Below are 22,715 nucleotides of genomic sequence, written 5' to 3'. Positions count from 1 at the left end.
CATTTTTTTCAGCCAATTGTCTCTGATTTGCTCAGCCAACTGGTTCTGTTAATGCGCTAATGCCTACATAGAATTGTGACTTCAGAACGATACAAAAAATTTAAAAGCAAGCCGTGCATGGAAGTATGGAGCCGCAAGAACAGTTATGGAGCATAATACATGTCAAATTATAATTCTGGTACCAATCAAAAACATAACCTTTTCTAGCGTGCTTTCAAAAAGAATCAAACCTTGTCTTCCTCAGCTGCTCAAAGACAGAAAAACGTCCAAGTGGTTTTTTGTTGTTCGAATGAGCAGCTGGAATTACCCAGAGAGCTTTTAAGGATTCATTTATGTATCAAATATTCTTGCAATCTTATGTTTGGGGATTGCAACTTGGAATGCAGAGCCGCAGGTTGCAAGTTGAAACAACCCACGTTTCCTTATAAACTCAATGGCATCCGCATAAACAGCAGAAACTCAATTTCAGTCGTAGCTCATGAGTCCGGAAAAAGCAAGGTTGATGTCAGAAATTGAATTGTGCGGATACAGAATTAGTTCTCGGATTAAACAACTAATGAGAAATCATGTGCTCTCAAAATTTTGCAATCAAAATCCGACTCCTTGGTTTCACGGAAATCTATACTTACCTAATTGACTTGATATCCGTATCAAACATCAACAGGTCTGCTTTTACCACCGAAACACTGAACAAGTTCTAAAAAACCTCACATAAAATAACTTTCCAAAACAATTTTTTTTTTAAAATTTGTTTTCAATTTTGATTCTTCTGATGCTAAAAACTGATAATTCTGTTTTCTTGTTAGTCAAAAATACTCTTGATTGAAAAAGCGCGCAAAAAATCCGAAAAAATGATAGGAGTCTGATGAACCGCACCCAAATGCATAACCCTTTTTATCTTTACGAAACAAACTCAACGAGGTCCAACGCTAGTTGAAATTTGAAAGCTATGACATTGGATCTAATGAACGTTTTATGTTGCTAGCCTTTTCTGAAACCTTTATCTAAACTCAAACATTCTTGCAGGACCAGATATGCTCAGCAATTTGATTGGTTCAGTTTGACGCTTCTGGTTCAATTTGATTGTTTTTTCTGCTGTCGTCGAGGCGACTTTTGTGCAACTGAAAGTAATGCCTTATGATTAGTCCTTTCTATACTTTTTACGGAAAAAAGCAAAATCGAAACCAATATTATTTAAAGCTACTTTTTGGCGTCATAGATTCCACCTGTACACCTTATAGTGCTTTGTTTTTTATTCAAATTTGAAAATTGCCTGAATTATTATTGGAAGATATTGGAAGACGCCAACGTGTGATGACCTACGTGTGACATCAACTTTAGAAAAAGCTCAAAATATCAAGCCAGGAGACAGTGGGAGATATTCTAATCACCAAATGTAACCCTCGAATTCTTACAAATCAACGAGCAGAAAAAGTTAGCATCTCTTCATTCAACGAAACATCAGAACCTCAGATGTGACTTGTTGTAGGTCTCCCATTAGACCTTTTGTCAGACTCTAAATTCAACATCCCAAGTTCAAAACTGACGCGTATGTTACCCAGAGAAAATAAGTACAATTTGTAGCTTCAATATTCGAACCACTCGGTATAGATGATTCATACACTTCCCTTTGCCAAAGACTTTGTAATATCGACCAATGTCCCATACGGAATACCATCCTAATCGATACTTTTTGGAGTTTTTGGAATGAAAACACAAAGTTACATGATCTGTACGATTTATATGATCAAGAAACTGCTCCTGAAAAAATGAATCAAGATATCCAGCTCCAAATTGTCGCAGAAGCATCAAAATTTAATCATCTGACACCGCTAACTGCTGTATAGAATACACCTATTTTACCGTTTGCGTGAAATTTTCAAATGGTAAAGACTAGAGTTGCACCAAATAAGTAAACGACTATTTCATATCTGGAACTAAAAATTGCGCAATGTGGCGCTCATTTAATTCAAAGTATTTATGATAAACCAGACTCTGAAAATTTTGGTAAGGTAGTAGATTGTTTTTTTTTTACTGAAAACCTTTAACTACGCCTCGACAACTATTGTTACACATTGATTAGCAAATTATTCTAACAGTCACGACAGGTCAGACGTACCTACAAACACTGAGTCCGACCGACGACGCAAAGAAGTTAAACTACTTCACGTATTTTGCTGTCCTCCTATTGACTTTCAACTTCCATTTTCTTGGCTCAACAGCATAATGCTTGGCCACAGTAAAATTGATCAAGTTTCAAATTTTATCCAGTTCCATGATGCGCGTGTTGGCAGATTGTTCTTCATTTGAATGCAATACTACTTTTAATCGATTCAGCAATTGGATTAGATTGGTTCTATTTTCCTTTCTCGTCATCGACAACCTTAGGAACATCAACGTTTTTTGGAACTGCTGAACTGCACTAAGGCTTATGTCTATTCAACCACAAAATCTCAATTGAAAAACAATAAATCGATAGAATAGCAACTGTGAAAATTCTGCATCAGGAAAACTGTTATCTTTTTGCCCAAACCTGACACTACTAGTGTTCTTTGATCAATATTTTGGCTCAGCAATGCTACAACCGTGTCGTTTGCTCGTTAGCCTATCATTTGAGACTTCTAAGACTTCTAATCAATTTTGTACACTCATCGGGTTCTCATTTAGATACTGAACAGACTCGAGTCTTCTGCTATAGTACTACTAGATTCTTCAAAATAGGATTACTTTTAAGCATATGTTCGACATTTTTTGCCGTGTCAAATCATGGTACAGGAACTGAACCCAGCTCTGACGTCAGATCTTCCAGAACAACGTCTGCCAACTAAAGGTCATTTTCAATTTAAGACGACCGAAAGTGATTTTAAGGGGCCTTCCGGGAAATTGTAAGCAAAAGCGGGAAACTTGAGGTGTTAAACCATTTATTTGCTCACCTTAACGTGGGAGCAATTCAAACTGAGCTCGAACTTGGTTTCTAAGCTGGCAGTGTCTTACAAGGCTTGTAAAAATACTAGGGAAACCACAACAAACTAATGTTTTGGTAATTACAATGCTTTAGTTTTTACCAGGAAAGACGCAAAAAATTGGTTTCTTAAGATGGAATACAATTTTAAGTGCGAAAAAGAAACTGTCAATCTAGTATCGAGTATTTGGCAGAAAGCAAAAGACTAAAGGATACTTAAAAGATTAAAAGAGACTACAATTGAATCACAGACTGGAAAGTAGGGTTGTGCGGACTTACTTACTAGTAAGTAAGTTACTAGTAAAAATACTAGTAACTAACTAGTAAGTAAAATAGGGCTTATTACTAGTAAGTAAGTTAAACCAAAATGAAATTTAGGAAAGAAATGAGGCTCAAGTATAAGGAGCGTGAGTTTTCACACCTCAAGAAAAATGCCTAACGCGCGTGACCAATCAGTCTGCAACCTGTATGTAAATACAACGCGATCAATAACAAAGGCTGCGCTGATTGGCTGATGCGGTACTCTTTCTCATTTAATTTCACGCGCTTATCCGTTTCAGTTAGTTTTGTTTACACTTTCTCTTTGAAATGAAGTACGAAATCACATCATATCTCAGAGATAAAACCACAGATGGCTACGGCTACTGCAAGACATGTGGGCAACAGAATTTTTGGGGCCGACGGAAGCTCGAAAATCATAAACGCGGAGGCAAATGCAATGGCCAGAATTCTTCCGAGTAACAGATGTTCATCGAGTTGAAAATGGTATCAGTTTCGCGCCCTACGCCGTCTCCACATATTATGGCAACTGAAACGCTGGCAGTACAAGAAACTATCAAAATTAATAACCAACCTACAAGTGAGCGCAGAACAGAGCAATGGATCGACAAACTATGTCTCAACGAAAAAGATAAATGCGACAAAGCATTAGCTTATTTTTTCTACAGAACTGGCGTTTCTTTTCGCATTATTGACAGCTAATCGTTCCGGAAGTTTATAAAGACTCTCCGCCCAAATTATGAAGCGGTCATGCCGACCCGGAGAGCGCTCAGTGAGGGTTTATTAGAATCTACTTATCAAACAATTAAAAAAACAGTTGACGATTTTTTGTCTGGTTGTAAATATTATTCAGTTATCACAGATGGGTGGTCCAACATCAGAAACGAACACTTGGTTAACTTTATAATCCTTGTTCCAAACAAGAAACCGTTCTATTATAAATCAGTGGACACCTGTACGATTGTTCAAACAGCTGAAAACATTGCAGAGGAAATCATCAAAGTTGTCGAAGAGATTGGTTCAGCGAAACTTCTGTCCGTCATAACCGACAATTCACCATGCATGTTACGCGCAGGTGATCTGATTGAGGCGCGTTACCCAATTGTTTTCTGCAATGGATGCTCAGCGCATGTTATGAACTTGGTGGTGAAAGATATTTGTGAAAGATCAGAAAACGAGCAACTTCTCACAAAATGTGTTTTTGTAGTCAAATTCATCAAAGAGTTTTGGCGCGTTTTAGAGAACTGCAAGATGAACTGCGCGTTTCGAAACAACTCAGGCTTCCTTGTGCGACAAGATGGTGTTCGAACTATGGTTGTCTCAGTTCTCTGTGCATTAACAAGTCTATAATTTCTTTGTTAGCAATTGATAAAGTTCCGGATGATGCAAAACCCACTCTGAAACGAAACGAGTTCATCAGCTATGTCAGCGAAAAACTTTTCTGGGAGAAAATTCAAAGTCTGAAAGCAATACTGAAGAAACCTAACGAGATGATTGGTCTCTTCGAGTGTGACACGACTGACTTATCTTCTGTCTATTTTACTTTTTATGATCTTTTCCAATCATATCGAACTCTTGCTAGCCCTGATAATGAAGAAATTCCATATAGCACTATAGTGGAAAAAAGGTGGAACCTCATTCATACGTCATGTATGGGCTTTGCGCATATTTTGAGTCCAAAAAATTGCAATTTTGACGAAAATATGGTAGGAACTGATCGTGTAGACACAATTTTTCAGCTTCGAGCTTGTGTTGCAAAATATTTCGAGCAACTCAAAGAAGTTGAAGAGTGCAACAACCAGATTACAGGTTTTCTCGCTTTTTTTGCTCTGCTGACTGATAATCGAAAATTTGAGTATTTATCAATGAAACTACTTCATTTTTGGGCTGTTTACGGCAAACATTTATTTCCTCTTCTGTCGAAAGTTGCCCTGAGGGGGCTCAGTATTCCTACGTCGAGTGCGGCTAGCGAACGAGTCTGGAGTATTTTCGCTTTCATTCATTCAAAAAATCGTAATCGACTTTCAGTCGAAAGAGCAGATAAACTTGTTTTCATATACTGCAACGCTGTTTTACTTGATAATACTGATCATAATGATTATTTTGCGGATTTTGAGTTTGTGTAAAATAAATAGTCTTCAAACCTTGTTGTTTTCAAGCAGACCTTGAGTTTTTGAAACTTACTAGTAAGTAAAAGTAACTTACTAGTATAAAAGTGGTAACTTACTAGTAAGTTACTAGTAAACGAATTCTACTTGCTAGTAACTGCACAACCCTACTGGAAAGTTTGGCCATAGCTGGGAAAGTTTTGGTCAGATATTCATGCTTTCTCTGTATAAGGCTATCGGATTTCAGACACTTGATGAGGAATTGCTCACTAATCTGCGAAATAAAAGACTACATTCACTTCAGACTCCTAACTAAAGTTCCTTCTTATTCAAAAAAATCATAACCCTTTACCCCTATTCACTTTCTACTAGGCAAGCCATAAACTAATTTTCCCCGGACTTGTTCTAGGTCTTCAAAGGCAATCTTTTATGTTCCTGACGTTTGGCTCGAAATCTATCACAGCAATCTGAAGAGGTTACTCATTGAGTTATTACCACAACAATAACTGCGCCAAAAACGAAATGCTTGTCTTCGATACTTCTTTTTATTGATTTAGAGTGAATAGATGAAGATTCGTTATGGGTATTGGCTTCATGAAACAGTAATGGAAAGGTACAAAGACACTGATAACAAGGTATGTTCAATTCACTGCCGTTAACGCATGGTGTAACGATGTTTAGACCCTTCAGAAAACATAGCAAAGTATTTCCGAAAGGTAATTGATGGAAGTTATCGAATTATCTGTTTTAGTTATTATGCAACCCTTTCAACGCCCGCAACCCTTATAATAAATGACAAAAAAAAAATCAATTTTTCTCTTTCAACTGATGATTTTGTTTTACCCTCCCAATTCATCCTCCCTATTTGTACATTTTCAATCAGATATGACCAAAATGAACATTAGGACATGACCAGCAAAAATCTTTCTTCTACTTCGTTTTACCGGACCAATTTATAATATTTTTGATTTGTTTTATCCTAGGAAAGCGATCAGGTAATTTCCTTAAAATTTTGATTCTTTGAGTACATTTAACTTATTTCCTCTTAAGAACCCTCATTTTTTTCGTTTACCTCTCACTTTAATCACAGTTTGACCGCAACAATCCAGCAAATTTGGTTCTTGATGGCTTCAGAGAGAGTTGTTTTTCACCATAAAAAACTTGAAAGGTAAATAAATCGCATTCATAAAAAATTTAATTCCAAAGCTGCTTTTTGCAATTCTTTTTTTTTGTAACCATTGTTAGGTAAAACCATTATGTTTAAATTATAAACTTTTTGTATTATTTTTTTTGGACTTCTTCAACCCTCAGCTCTCTGCAACTACGACCGTCGTTTCTTTGTTCTAATTTTGGTTGTGATTCTCAATTGATACAAAATAAATCAGAATTAAGAGGACAACAGAGATAGAAGAGAGGGACACGGCGGAAATACGAGAGTACTTTAAAATCTAACTATGATAACCAAGTAAAAACGATCTGCTTATAAAAGGACTTCACAATGCCCAAAGAGTACAGATAAAAATACGAATGACTTGCCAGCTAAGGTGAACGAAAAGGTTATGTTCAAAAAAGTATCTTTTGCTAGTAGTAAAAGAAGTCTGAAGACTGATTGATTTGCTTATATAATCTAGCGTCTGATAATTGAAATACTCATTGCTTGCTCAATTTTTAGCTCATTGCTTGCTCCAAGACTTCCTGGGTTCATGGATTTTGCCAAATTTTATCTTGTTTATCTTCTACTTCAAGCCTTTCTCGATGCTAGTTCTTTGAAAAGCTATATCCAGTTCATTATGCTTCGCGCTTTTTTTTTGGAATTTCGGCGTTTGTTTTTTTCATCTAGGTCATAGCTCGCTGTGACCCGTGTGGGTTTAATGAGGTTTGCTTTGCCCTTCTAATCGTTGCAGCAGAGCAACCAGAATTATAGTGAGTTATGGTTATTGATCTTGTTCCCCTGCTCTTTTAAATGAGCAAAAATAGCGGGTTGGTATTTTTGTAAATTGGTTGGTACTAATTGACTTGAAATTTTTTTCTACCATTGGAGTTTTACAGATGGCAGAGAGTTTATCTTCAAATCAAAATTTAGTTCCGTCAGGCAAAACTCGTCAAAAAAACTGGTTCTTTTTAACCTTTTGGAAAAACTTTTCAGCATAAGCAACTATTGTCATTTAAAAGCATTCAGCGAAATGAAACTTTAAAACTAAATGTTATCAACCGGCACTACGAATTGATTAAAAAACTTGGTTTAATCTCAAAAAAACTTGGTTAAAAACTTTTAATCATGTATTTACGACAATGAGGAAAAAAACAAATTGTAGGATGTAATTTGTTTCTTTTGCAGTTTCAACTGGGCAATCAGTCACTAGGAGCTCGTTTTCAATTCACGAGGAGCTCGTTTTCAAAATCAAAACTTTCGAGGGGGTTTGTATTTTGGCTTATGTATATAAAGATCCTAAACCAGAAGATGAAGAATTAACCTATGGTGGGTCTAAAACTGTCGCATCTGACAGCAAGACGCTTGATTGTTATCATGAAGTACATTAAAACTAAAAGTAGTGCACACAAAATATGGAAGGCGACACTTCGAATAGTTTTCATTATTTGGTGATATTTTGAAAACTCCGAATGTCTCGTAACCTATTGCCCGCGTAAAATGATAAACTTTGGGTAAACGTTTTTGTTGATCAATTTTTATCAAAAAATTGCCACCATGGGAGAAACTTTGTCGAAATAGGGTCTTTATAGTGATTTGGAAAATCAGTTTGGTCGGTCTGAAAAAAAAGTTGAGGAAGTTTCAGAAACGTTAATGAAAGTCCCCCCTCCTTGAAAAGATCCTCCATCCGTCCCTGATGCCAATCGCTTAAAATTTGAACCATGCCAATCATAACGAATCATGAGGTTGTCTCGAAAAAATGAAAAATTTTGACCATTCCGACTTTCCAAGCACATAGTTTTGTTCACATTCAATGGTATACCTGTTTATGCTTTGTTTTGCGAACAATAGGAAATCGGGTAAGTTATCAAAAATCTCGATCCGGATGTTTTCAGGATGACAGATTAGCTCTGTGTGATGTTACTTACGGCGAGATAAGAAGCAGAGTCCCACGAATATGCCTTGCATTTTGTCTGAAACAAAACATAAGAAAATTGCTCGTACCATCAGCGAGAGGGGTGAGGGAGAGAGAGAAAGACCCATTAGGCCTATAAGTTTATACAGAATTTTTGCAAACTTCGAGAATTTTGTTCATAACTTCTCACATGGTTCGTTGTCGTTGTCTGGGGCCTGGAGGTATGCAAACTGGTATGCAGTCACCACCACAAACACCTCTGACATCGCAGCCAACACAAACTGGGGCATCTGTGCATACGAATGTATGACTTCACTCGAGGCCGCCTTGTGTCAGTGACTAGCGTCTTTATTAATATATTTTTAAATAAATTTGAAACGTGTTTTTAATAAACGTTTTTAATAAATTTTAATATAATTTTCAAAATTGAATCTGTCTTAAATGTTACATAATATCTACAATTTTTTAGAACAATTCTTGCTTACAAAAAAAGTATTATTCATAATTTTAATAAATTATTCGTTAATGAGATAAAATGGCTACTGATGGTATTCTGTGGAAAAAAATTACTATAGTTTTCGAAGAGAAAAGAGACTAGTGGCCAACAGCCGAATTTCTACTCTGTAAATATTATTATTGATTTCTTCATCCTCCGAGGCATAACTGTTAATTTATAAGGGCTTCCAATTGTTAGACAGCAACAACCAGCTTTCGCTGTGCCAGCTTAAAAATAATAATAACAAATTTATTTTCTAGGAGGAAACAGTTTGCCTTCAATTTCAAATTTATCTCTAACAAGACTGCTCGTACATAAGGGTAAGCCCTGTATGTTCCGACTGCTCCTTAACCAATATCGAAGAAAAAATTGAAAAACCATGAATTGAAAAATTATGAAAAACTATACGCTGAGTTTTCCGGCTGCCTCTCAAAGTATATGGAGCATTTTTTTTGTGAAAATTGTTGAAATTTTCAAACAAAAGTCGACCATATTGTTATGGTTGTTATGACGGATTAAGTTCCGCGTACGCATTAATAACGCAAAATATATCGCGTGTTAATTGACGCAAATTGACCACATTAGCAATCTTCAAAACCCTATAACTTTATAAAAAACTCAGGTGTACTATTTTTTCAATGCGAGCTCAATATTACAATACCGTTCGATTGACAAGATACATTACAAGGATAAGCTGTGCATTTTGTAAAATGCACGCGGATTCAGCAACAAGGAGGCTCCCTTTGTTCTTTCTTTGTTCTTTCATTCTCTTTGATCGTTCCGACAAAATTTTAACATGTTTAAAGACCTGTGTCTGGAATTCAGAAAAAAAAACAGACCCAAAACTTTGCGCCTACCCAATGCACAATTTGTCCTTGTAATTTAGTTAACAAATCAAACCTTTGAACGAAAAAAAACCCACGCGAGCACAAATACTCCGGTATTTTCTCCGACAATCAGAAAAAAACTATAAATGCTTAACAAATCTAAAAAGAGTGGCAATCTGTTTTAATTTGTTTAAAATTCACAAATGCTTAACCGTTGATTTAGCATTTAGTAGAGACGGATATTCTTCAGTGGATTCTGATGGTTTTTTGTACCACAATAAAAATTGTGAGACTCAAGCACATAATTAAGACCTAGTTTCTCAGCAGTCAATTTTGTACAAATAATTTCGAACACGGTCGAAGCATACTTCGAAGACGGTCGAAACATTTATCGAGCACTTTTGAGCACGGTCGAAACATACCTCGAGCATGCGATAATTCGGAGTCAAAGAGAAACAGTTTCTTTCAAACATCGACATACTTTTTTAAACATTTTTGTCTAAATTTGAAAACCAGTAACCCAAAAGATGGGAAAAAATAGCTTAAACATAAATCATTTCTATGAAACATTTAATTTGTAAACAGCTCTAATTGTTTCATTCTGCTGAAAAAACATCATAAGATGTTACCCAAAAAGCATAAATTATTTTGCCTAAAATGGAATAACTCGAAACAAACACGGAGAGTCGAAACAAACACGGAAATTTGTCGAGAAAGTCAAAACATACCGATTTTCCGTTGAGATGGTCCAAACAAAAAGTGAGCTCTTCGACCCAGGTTTTTTAGCTCTTCATATTTATTGGACTAACTTTAGCGCGCTCTAAACCTCTTTATCAATTTTGTTCAAAGCGTAAATTTGAACAAGACTGCTTGTATAGGGGCAAAGCCCTGAGCATTCCGACATCGTCTTTCAAACAAATGTATAAAAAAGTTTCAAAATGAAAAGTCAAATTAATCTGGAAAACCACCACGAGCTCAAATATTTTGTCACTTTCTTCGACAGTCGGAACAAGCTTTTGAGCAAAAAACTGACAAAACCGTGTCTGTACAAAACAGTGCCATACAAAACATTCCAAAGCAAAACAATCTGAAAATGAATCAAAAAGTCTGATAACAATTTACTGTGATTTTTATTTAAATCAACGAAAACACAGTCCGATTCAAAAGAATCCAAAAAACACTCCCAAAAGTGATTATTAACGAGAGTTTTCCTGAGTTCAAACATTATAAACAACAAAATAAAGACCGCCGCAGTCGCGCCAGCGTGTTGCGAGGTTGTCGGCAGAGGGTAGGATCCCATACGAAAATTATACCCGGTTTTCGCCGCCCTGTGATTTTAAACCGAATGTTATGTACCGGACTGTTTCAAAAAAATTTAAACTGTTTTGTATTGAACCGTTTTTTATGGGACCACTTTGTTATGCACCGACAAAACAGTCCTAAGCTTAGGTTTCATGGGAAAAAAATTAAATCCATTTCAGTGGAAGGTTTTTGAATATGTTTGAGTTTAATTGGGACTGAGACCATAAAGATCCCATAAAATCATGAAACTCTTGAGCGGGATCCGCATTCAAAATAATTCCAAATTTGACGGAGGAAAAATTATTAGCACCGATATATCTCAATTAAAAGAAATTGACATCACTTCGGACGAGTTGTTGGAGGGCGGAAAATCGGAAGAAAAAATGCTAATTTTGTTTATTTTGCTTATCAGGAACTAGATTTACGGTCGTGATTTAAATTAGATTTAGTTGATATTTACGGTTGGGATTATATTTTCAAAGTGTAAATCACGCTCAATTTAATTGATATGATTACCTACCTAAACTCGTTTATTGTTATAAAAAATAAATTAAGGCCAAATTAGTACAGAGGGTGGTTTGTTTACACATGTGTTAGCAACCCAAACGATCATCTATAACATGGTAAAAAGAACATTAAGCTGATAAGAGGTTCTCATTTCTAGATTGTGAGTTGCTCATTTCAGTTGCGCCGCGAGTTAAAACTCAAAAGTCGGAGAGCCTTTAAATAACTTGAAACGGAGATACTTCCTACTCGGGTACTTTATCATCATTAGGGCTACTTTCGAGAATGAGTGAACAAATTTGTTTTTATAATAAGTATAGGATTCTCTGCGCTTTCTTGTCAGCCGCCTCGCCTAAATCATTTTACCGGCGATCGTTAAGCACGCGCACGCACCTTATACACATCTTCATCACCTCGCGCTGACAAATCTGGGAAGAAGAGACGGCCATTTGCGACCATTTAAGAGCGGCCACAGTGATATAAGTAAGGTCGAAGGAAAAAGTTTATGTCGAGACCCTCGGAAAGATGGTCCTAAATTGAACAAAGTTGTTGCAATTCTCAGGTTGAAAAAAGGCACTGTATAAAGAATGTTTTACAAAGCGGCATTGAGTTGTTGGGCAGAGGAGGGACAATAAGGTTTAGAAGTAGAGAGAAACCTGGTAAGCTGGCTATTTAAGTTTGTGTTGTAGAAATAGCTGGCAAATTTATTAGTAGTCAAGGTCACACTCATTAGGATAGTATTTAATGATTTTTATTAATTTTTGATAATTCCCATGAAGGACAATTCATGTCATGAATATCCTCGGGGAAAGGAGTTCTTAGTTTCCAACCCAAGAGGGAAGAGCTGAGCCAGGTTTGTTGTTGCAGATCAGTTGAAATTAAATCTCCTTTTTTGGAGTAACGACGGAAAGTCTTAGCGCCCGTCTCGTTAAAGTATCTTACACCGGTTTTAGTTTACACGAGCGCACTATGCCATCAGAGCCGATTAAAACTATTAGCACTTGACCCAGTGGCCAGATGCCCCGTGGACAATCACTAGCGCGCTCAACCGGACATTTAATGTTACAGATAAGTATTTTATAATTTTATCGCTTTTTCTGATAATTCTTAGGAGGATCAATTCATGCCATGAAAATTCTCGGGGGAGGGAGTTTATAGTTTGCAATCAAAGGAGGTTGAGCCTTGTTTGCTGTTGCAATTCAATTGAAGTAGCAAACTTTATTCTCGTTTTTTTAAGTAACGATGGAAAATTTCACCATCAATCAATCTCGTTGAAGTACTTTGTACCGTTTTGAATTAGTACGAGCCCGCAATGCCATCAGAGCCCGTTAGAACTTTAAGCATTCGACCCAGTGACATGATGCATCTTGAACAATCAATGGCCCGCTCAACCAGAGACATAATATGACTTAGTCAAACTCGCATATGACTTCTTTGACAAAGCCGAATGAGAAGACGCTTTAAAATACTGGATATTTATATTTACTGGATACTAAATATTTGAAAAATGGGAGGGTCAGGCACCCACGAGGGCTGAAAAACTACATTATCTGTAAAGAGCAAAAGATAACAAAGTTTTATGGAACAAAGCCTTGAGCACGACGGAAAATGCTACAAAATAACTCTACTCTAGAAAAGCGAAGTAAAAACGCCCTAGATCTCTCTGGTAGCAAAAGCTCATTTGCAATCCTTACAAAATTTGCTACAAAAAGATCGGAAAACAATGCAATTTTATGAAAAACCTCTTTCTACTGGCCTGGAAAAAAAGTTATGTCAAATATGTTACTTTTCCGTATCCAGAACCGGAATTGATTTGGTACCTCCTCCACTACCAGGCGAGTAATCCAAACAGTTCAGGGAAGTTATTTATGATAGCGAACGCTGCTTCGACGTTCAAAAGAGTCTCGTTAAATTCTTGCCTTGAAACTGGACCATACAAATTAAGCATTAGGTTTGGCCTCCCCGTACAATTTTGTGAAAAATCTGTCACCGTATCGGTGCAGATTGGAGCAATTTTATGGCTACAGAAGGATCTTTTAGCCTGCTTAAAACGTGATGAAGCAAGGCTGGTATAACTGAACTATCCTCGGAGACCTGGTAACAAAGCCGAAAACCGCTCATTTGCATCGTGAAAGCGTTTACACAGACGGATTATTACAACCACTCGGCACGACAATTGAGGCTAAAAACCCTACTATTCAAGTGAAATTCTTTTTTATAATCAGGCGTGTCTATTTAAGCAAGTTTGTATCTAATACTTTGCAGTCATCTACTACAAGGAAGATAAACATTCTACGGATGACTCCGTGCATTGGGCATTTGAAGAGGCCGACTACGTAACCCGACGTACCAAAGCATCCAATTGCTTTCTCTGCAGGATCCAGTTACCGCAATTGTTTTCTCTGCAGGAAACAATTGCTTTTTTTGTTTTCTCTGCCGGATGATCCAAGGTAACGGGTCACTTTCAGTAATGGCTAAGTTGCCACTAAACTTTTTCGACTACTCAATTGATGATCAATTTCCAATCAAAATCACAAAATTTGATTACTTAGGGACATTTTTTTCTTGAAATGCTTTTCTTACGCGGTTTCTGTGGAATTGGCAGACAATCTTATACGAACAACTGCCTAACGCAGTTTGAGGCTTCTTTAATTGGTAGAAGAAGCACAGCTAAGATCTTAATCTCTGACAACGCTGTTTATTTTGTCGGCACCCGCAAACAATTACGCTCAAGTCCCTTTATTTTTGACCAAATCACGCTAACTGAAACGCTGCAAATCCACAAAAATGAACGGTGGTTAAATCCACTGTTTGCCCAAAGTTGAAATGGCGTTTAAAATAAAACGAGCATCCTTAATTTCGCTCCAGCAGCTGACTACTACCAAGCATCTACTAGTAATGTGTCCAACAAGTCCTGGAAGTGAGCAAAAGATAGGCTTGACAGCTTCTGGTGGCGTATACTTTAAAAGTACGCCTCAACTCTCATCAAAAAGACCTAAATGGACGCAACCTAAGGAACGAGTCGAAAAGATGACTTCGTTCTTTTTTAGTTCGTCCGATCGTGTATTTGACCCCTTTCATGGCAATGATACCGTGTGAGGATGAGCTCTCTCTTGATTTCTAGCTTCAAGCCTACCACACTCTGACTTATTTCGACTGCAATAATGGTATCGCGTGAAAGCTCTAAACGCAGAAAAAAGGCATTGAGATGCAAAGAAGTTTTGCTCAGCAGATTTGCCCAGAGTAACTCACTCTGTTAACTTTTCATAGATCCTCTGCGAATCGTAGAAACCACAATTATTTTGATTACCATCTAGATTTAAATTATTTTTTAAGTCCACAAAGTAGGATTCAAAGGGTTCTAAAGTTCAAAAAAGTATAAAAAATCAAGCAAGGTCAGATCGATTTCAAGAAAGTTGTGGAAACACGGCAAATTTGGTCGTGATGGTCGACACGTACCGAAATTTGGTCAATATGCTTGAAACTTAAAGTGACCCCACGACCCGAACTCCCATCACATACAAAAATTGAAGTTTTCTATTTAAAATTTAACTATACCTTTTTTCTGTTTTACTCAAAATACTAAACACTATCCATTGAAAGATTCTGTGCTACATACTTTACCAAACGCTATCATGTTTCAACTGAAATTGGGATACGCTAATCACTGCCTTGTATGACACTCCGTTGATGTACTGGTTGATGAAACAGAGCGAGGTTGAACTGGAGTGCGAATGAATACAATGTCGGTAGAGGTAGTTCCGACTGGCGTCCAGAACCCCGGCAACTGCATATGATAGAGCTGAAAACCCAAAAACTGTATAAGCAGTTCTTAAAAAACATGGAAATGTAAATATTGATCTATCACTTTATAAAGATGAAGGGAAGAAAGAGCCTTACATGCAAAATCTATATTACCTTAGTTAATATAATCTCTATTAATATTTAAACATCCTATAATACTTCAGAACATTTTCGGGGTCTTATGCACTAAACGGCCCAAAATCATAATTTCTATATCTTTTGAACTGAAATTAATGTGGTTGAGTTTTTTTCTGTGACTTCAAATGAAATAATTCTGCCGCTTCAAGCAGATTAAATTATAAGCCGATTATTAATTTGAATTTTTGTTATGTCAAGCCATTTTTAAAGTTTTTCTTGTCTGGGCAAGGTTTTACAAGTAACTCAAAATTATTTTACAAAGCTCCATCTTTTCGCTTATATTTTTATCTGCTGGAAAGGTTGATCGGAATGCCTGACCGTCTAACTTGAACTTGATTGGCTAAAATTACCCAATCAAATTCCGATCGCATAATTTCCAGCTTACGATGTAAAAAATTTGATTTTGGGCCGTTTAGTGCATAAGACCCCATGTTCGATTAGTTTTTCTTTGTAATTTGACTAGCTCTAACCAGCGAGAATAAATCCAAGAGTGAGTCTAACAGGATCGTAGATTGTGAAGAACTGAGGCTGAGGCTCATCGAGCCAGCTGCTTCTCCTTCGTCTAATTCGAACCATTGTCGTCAATCTTTCCCACGCTCGCCTAGGAGCTCCACCGCTCAGTAAGCCGAGAGTGGGCAGAAAGACGATAATAGTAAACAGCATTATTCCATCAGCAAACCACGTTTCCGGAAACACGACTCTGTACTACAACAAAAAGTTATAAATACAATTGATTCAAACTTAACACAGAAATTTAAAGTTTTTTCTCGAAAAATGATGAAACGAGTGAATAGAAACGAAAAACAAACTTTCCTTTTGCAATATATTTTTAGAATTGAGAACTATTTATCAGGACTGAGGGTTTAATTTGGGAATAATTCAGTTTTATCTTCATTTTTCCAAATTTAGGAACAAATTTTTGTCGTATTTTTTGCTTCAAAAGATTTGTTTCAAGTAATCGTGGAACCATTTTACACATCTTTATAGTCGAAAAATTGTTTTTTTTTTTTAGTTTTGAAGGTAAACGTAACCTGGTTATCACTGTTGTCAGAGTAGGGCTTCCTGGCCCATTCCGGATATGCAATCTGCTTTCCCTGCATCGTGTATGCCGCCACAAATTGCTCGTTGAGGAAGAAAAAGGGGATAAAAGAGAGGAAGACGAAAAATAATCTGTAGAAGCGTTCTACTGTGTACACAACGTCCTGTCGGAACCGCCCCCCGTTTTCAAGCATGACCAAGTCAAACTTGTTCAGCACTACTGAATCCCGTCCGTTATCTCTTTTAGCAACATCAGCTACAAAAAATATCACTCATTTTTGTAAATTGGGGGTCGGTTAAAACCTAGTTATAACAAAAAAGCATATATTCAGTAGTTTCGCAATTCGTTTTTTCAAATTATTAATCATTGTTGCAGAAAAAAATTTCGGTGTTTTATTCTTAGTCGGCAATGTATAGGAAAAAAAACTTAAACAAAGATATATAAGGTAATCTCACTATCCAATGCAAGTATCCAATGAAGAGTGTGGTTTTCGAAAAAAAGTACGGTGATAATGAAGAGTGTGGTCTGGAACAGTGATTTTGAAACTCTTTTCATAAGGTCAGTAGCAATGTTTTGTTAAATAAGCCTGCAAAATAGTGTTTCGAATGGAACATTGTAGGTAGTTATTTATTTCGAACCAATGCATAAACCGTCTTTAAAAAACAATGCTCAGTTTTATGCGTAATTCAATTTTTTTAAAGTAATTCGTCCGCCCAGTTTTCCCAAAAATGTTATAAATTACATTTTTGGCAATAATACTGGTTAGTTTGCTCATCATGGCAAATTGTTGAAGCCCCCCCCCAAAAAAAAATCCGCCCCTGAAAATAATAAATATATTAAATACTAAATTAAATTAAAATTGATTAGAAAATTAATTTGATGACAGTTTCCTTGCCGACCAAAAGGGTCCCCCTTTGGTATAACTTTACGACATCCATTTTTGGCTGACCAACCTCGAAATTTTTCTAAAGGCGTGTACTTTTTAAATCATTTTTTGAAGTGAATATTTTTTCATAAATTTAAAAGAGCTAGTCCGAACCTGCAAGATTTGGCCCTGATGCAAGCAGTATTGTTGTTTTATGAAAATAGCTTCTTTTTTTGTTGTTCCGATTTTCGAAGAAAGTGAGCAAATCTTTGTGCTTGCACGGGTAATTTTTTTCTGCAGACAATTTTTGACTATTTAACTAGCCACTTGTGACGGTTTTTTTGAAACATTTGAAAAGCATATATTCAGTAGTTTCGCAATTCGTTTTTTCAAATTATTAATCATTGTTGCAGAAAAAAATTTCGGTGTTTTATTCTTAGTCGGCAATGTATAGGAAAAAAAACTTAAACAAAGATATATAAGGTAATCTCACTATCCAATGCAAGTATCCAGTGAAGAGTGTGGTTTTCGAAAAAAGTATGGTGATAATGAAGAGTGTGGTCTGGAACAGTGATTTTGAAACTCTTTTCATAAGGTCAGTAGCAATGTTTTGTTAAATAAGCTTGCAAAATAGGGTTTCGAATGGAACATTGTAGGTAGTTATTTATTTCGAACCAATGCATAAACCGTCTTTAAAAAACAATGCTCAGTTTTATGCGTAATTCAATTTTTTTAAAGTAATTCGTCCGCCCAGTTTTCCCAAAAATGTTATAAATTACATTTTTGGCAATAATACTGGTTAGTTTGCTCATCATGGCAAATTGTTGAAGCTCGCCATGACCAAACACATCAAAAATGAAGAAAACTGTCATCAAATTAATTTTCTAATCAATTTTAATTTAATTTAGTATTTAATATATTTATTATTTTCAGGGGCGGATTTTTTTTTTTTTGGGGGGGGGGGGGGGGAGGACGATTCCTTGCCGACCAAAAGGGTCCCCCTTTGGTATAACTTTACGACATCTATTTTTGGCTGACCAACCTCGAAATTTTTCTAAAGGCGTGTACTTTTTAAATCATTGTTTTAAAGTGAATATTTTTTCATAAATTTAAAAGAGCTAGTCCGAACCTGCAAGATTTGGCCCTGATGCAAGCAGTATTGTTGTTTTTTGAAAATAGCTTCATTTTTTGTTGTTCCGATTTTCGAAGAAAGTGAGCAAATCTTTGTGCTTGCACGGGTAATTTTTTTCTGCAGACAATTTTTGACTATTTAACTAGCCACTTGTGACGGTTTTTTTGAAACATTTGAAAAGGTGTAGTTGTCTTGAGCTGAAGTGAAAAAATTATTTTACCTCTTATTTTTTGTGTAAAATAATAGGGGTTCAAATATTGCCTCGGGCCAAATTGATCACTTCGTACTTTATATGGCGTGTGGGGTGCTTAATTTAAAAAATCTCAAAAGTTTTAAGTTTTGTTTTCAGCTTTTTAGACCGTAACTTAGGGCTCGGGGTAGTTTTCTTTCAGGCACAAAATTTGAATCTCAAACAAAGACTAGCTACTTGTGACGAATTTTTTTCTTCATCAAAAATTACTATTATCTTGAGCTCAAGCTTGATACTTAACTTGTGATCATTTTTGTAAAAGTTATGGGGGTTTAAAGGTTGCCAATTACGCAAATTTAGAACAATCAACGCTCAATATATTTCGTGCTATGAGCGCGTAAGAGCAAATTAAGTCCATCTAAAAAAATTCCAAAATGAATAATTGAATTTGCTAGAAAAGTTTCAAATTGCTAGTTAGTCTATTTAAAACTTTGCTAAAGGGAAGGCATATCACTGTGTTTGTTGAATAGCTTGAGAGGAAAATATATATTTTTAATTTTGATAACTCCATCAATCTTTTTAAAGTGAACTTTACTCAACGGACTTAAAACGGCAGTCGGAACATTCAAATTTATACCTTGATACGAGCAATTTTCTTTTAGTAGACAAACTATAATCAATTAAAACCAGCGATTTAAAATTGAAAACTTTTTTTAAAAGGTCAATTTTTGGTTCGAAAAAAACTTAAGTCGGAATTTTTGTGCAACTTGCACAACAATCCGCATTTTCTATTGAGTTAGCTTCGTTTTTTGTAGAACAAAAATTTATTTCGGCAGAATTTTCTGGTTTCGCAAAATTTCGGTTGACCCAAAATCTACCAGCAGTGAATGGGTGTAAGAAGTCGAAAATTGGGACCAAGGGAAAAATCTCCCTCCAAATCACTTTGATGGTGAGATTGTTCGCGTGGTTAAAAGAAATATTTTTCAGCCTATCAGATTTGAGCATAGTAAATGCAGGCCTTATGGCTTGAATTTGCCATTCGTTTTACGGGGGAGATCGTTCGCTTGGTCTATTGAGGGGGAGATGATTCAAATGGGCCAGAAATTGTGCTGACAATAACAATTTTTAATGTTGTTTTGTGCTTAATGAACTGATCTGCCGTTCTATTTTTGCAATCAGATTAAACTGCCAGGCAAACTTTTGGTATAGTAAACACTCACCAAAGTTTATTAAGGATTCGTGTGCGTATACGTAAAAAGTTGAGCTTACCTAGATGCAGAGAGTAGTTTCTCCTGTTTTTTGCCGAGAAACAGTTGCGTAGAATTTTGAACACAGTCGGTACCAGATCTTTCTGGATATCTCTGTAAGTGTAAAACCTTTTTCCGAACCAGAAGCACACAACCGAAATCATCAAACAAGCTGCAGAGCTGATCAATGAAGAGGTGAAATGATCGAACTTAATCAGCAAGTAATTGAGAATGTAGCAGCTTATCAGTCCCCCCATTTTGGTGCACCAGAAATATGCATGAAAAAAGACGGGAACTCGACTTAACTTGGTTGTCTGATCTGCTCCGAAAATGAGAATATTTCCATTGTAGATTCCGGACCCCAGACCAACCGCACAAAGTGCCAGAACAATCAGCGGCTCACAATGAGGTCCGTACCCATTTTTAACTGAACTTATTTTGTAGAAACTTGCAAACGAGCAGCTCTTATGGTCCGCTAGTTGAGACACGACAAAGATTAAATAACCTACAACAAAAGTGGCGTAACCTGCCATAATTGTTGAGAATCGCTCAAAGTATGTATCTGTAAGAACAGTGGCGACAAATGCCGAAAAATACTGCAATAAGCTTACAAGTTCCAAAATGTTTGAAGCTTCAAACGAAGACCAACCGTATGGTTTAGCGTCCAAAACAGGCTTGAACGCAAAAGTAATAGTGTAAAAAGCACAAGCTTGAAATAAAATTGACAAAGAGATGAGGAAAAGGGCAACTTTACGACGTCTAATTTCCGCCTCGGGTGTCAAGATCGTAACATCTGAAGGGAATGGCATGAACAAATCCAGAAACATAAGAGTTCCAAAAGTTGTTCCTCTTGGTCGACTTTGGAGGTCATCCAGCGGCAACGAATGCACATTTCGCCCTTCATCTAAGTCATTTATGGCCGGTGAAGTTACAACCGTTTCTGAATTCGAACGAGTCTGCGTTTTTTCCGGAGCTTCTTGGTTTTCAGTCATTTTCCAGTATCTTCAAATTAATGTATTATTGAAAGTTGTTTTAAATAGCTGAAAAGTTAAAATAACAGTAAACAGTTTGTTTATTCGATCATGGCTTCAGATTGGAATAAATAGAAAGAAAAAGTTGCTTGAATAAATCTGAAACTTGCGACATAGTAAAGTTCGAAGTAGAGGTCAGAAAATAAACGATAAAGTTCAATTGAATTCTAAAACAAAGTTTGTACGTCAAGTAGTCCAAGGTTTTTTTGAAGCTCCAATCTTCGAAAAGATGAAATTCTTCTGAATAAAATCTTTTATGGTTTTCTTCAATATTCAATTTTGAAACCGGCTATAATTTGAAAAACAAAATCAAAAAAATACTTTTTCAAAACCTTTTTGAGAAAATCCAAGGCACTTTTAAACGTTTCCCGAAAAAAACTATCGGTGTAGATGATATTTGATCCAGATTTCTTCAAATTTTATAGAAGCGCATCAGTTGAAACACCAGTTTTATTGAGTTTGTTCAAAAAGAGTTTAGGGAATGTTTTTTTTTCAGCAAATTTCCTTGCGATGATCGGGACACATTCTGTGATGGCCACATTTTCATTTGCATTGCCCCACAAACAATTTACTCTTAATTTGCTCATATACAAAGAAGTCCCATAAAAAAATTATGGTAAACTGGGACAAAAAAATTTTGTTAAGTTTCGGAGAAATGACCTCTCACTTTATAAAGAAGTCATTTCCCACTTTTTTGTTCAAATAAGAACATGGTTGGATATCGCACGATGTCACGCGATATCGCGCGATGTCATATCACGAGATCCGATCTCAACAGGCTGTTAATTTTCCATATATATAGAAGTTGGTTTACTATTCTTTTATCACTCTCGAATTAAACTGTTGGTTATACCTAGTTTTGCTGCCACCCTGTGAAAAGTTATGGACCCAGCTGCTAACATAATTGTCAAAAATCAAGACTGACTGGTTTAACAAAAAACTTTGAGAGAGCAAGCTGTATTTTGTTGCCAACACAGTTAAAATCACAAAAAAAGACAATCGAGGAAAAAGTCACAAAGAAGATTATGAACTAGCAGATAGACAACAGAGCAATAAAAAGGATCATTGAGATAGGGCATTGAGACAATTCAGTGATCAGTGAAGTCTGGAATCAGAAGGAAAGCTGAAAGAAGCACACGAGAAAAATAGACACACACACACACACACACAGAAGTCTGGAATCACAAGGAAAGCTGAAAGAAGCACACGAGAAAAATACACACACACACACGCACACACACACACACACAGAGAGAGAGAGAGGGAGAAAGAAACAGTGATAATTAGAAACCAACAAACGGTTCAATTCGCTAAACTCAATTGATGTGGTGTCTTATAAATTTTTAGAAATTTGTTGTTGCTTGGGAGGATCGTAACCCGTCGCTGCGAGATCTGAACTCGAACCTGATTTAAAGAATAGAAATTCCACGAAACAAAACACTACAAAATTTCTATTTTTGCTGCTATATATTACTATGTATGAAGTCTGTGAAGTAACCTTAGCTTTGCTAAATCGCTGATTAGTTATCAAGTACGCTTACCGTTAGGTTATGGATCAGACTTATGTAATGAGATACATGATTACTTATATTATGCGCTGCGATATGTTTGCTGATATAGCATAGACTGAAATTTTGTCATTGAAAAGTAAGTGGAACATAAGTTATTTGTTCAGAGCAATACGGTTTAAGTGAAAGTCAGAGAGAATAGTGTTTTCAGGAAAAGA

At 36.2% G+C, this 22,715-nt stretch overlaps 1 protein-coding gene across 1 annotated transcript in view; it reads right to left on the bottom strand.

Annotated features, from left to right (window-relative positions):
- The window catches only part of LOC134844159 (solute carrier family 15 member 4-like), a gene marked incomplete in the record, with an annotated part of 29,115 nt that extends 8,076 nt beyond the window's left edge, over nt 1-21,039 (bottom strand). Inside the window, 6 exon segments of the mRNA XM_063860705.1 lie at nt 8,428-8,472; nt 8,605-8,740; nt 15,215-15,345; nt 15,956-16,190; nt 16,517-16,779; nt 19,981-21,039. Coding sequence (XP_063716775.1) covers nt 8,428-8,472; nt 8,605-8,740; nt 15,215-15,345; nt 15,956-16,190; nt 16,517-16,779; nt 19,981-20,950 — 1,780 coding nt within the window.
- Nucleotides 21,040-22,715: the final 1,676 nt, after the last annotated feature.

Source organism: Symsagittifera roscoffensis, chromosome 4 (assembly GCF_963678635.1).
Source record: "Symsagittifera roscoffensis chromosome 4, txSymRosc1.1, whole genome shotgun sequence".
Classification (NCBI taxonomy): Eukaryota; Metazoa; Xenacoelomorpha; order Acoela; family Convolutidae; genus Symsagittifera; species Symsagittifera roscoffensis.
Note: the sequence above shows the minus strand (reverse complement) of the source record. Positions and strands in the feature narration are given on the sequence as shown.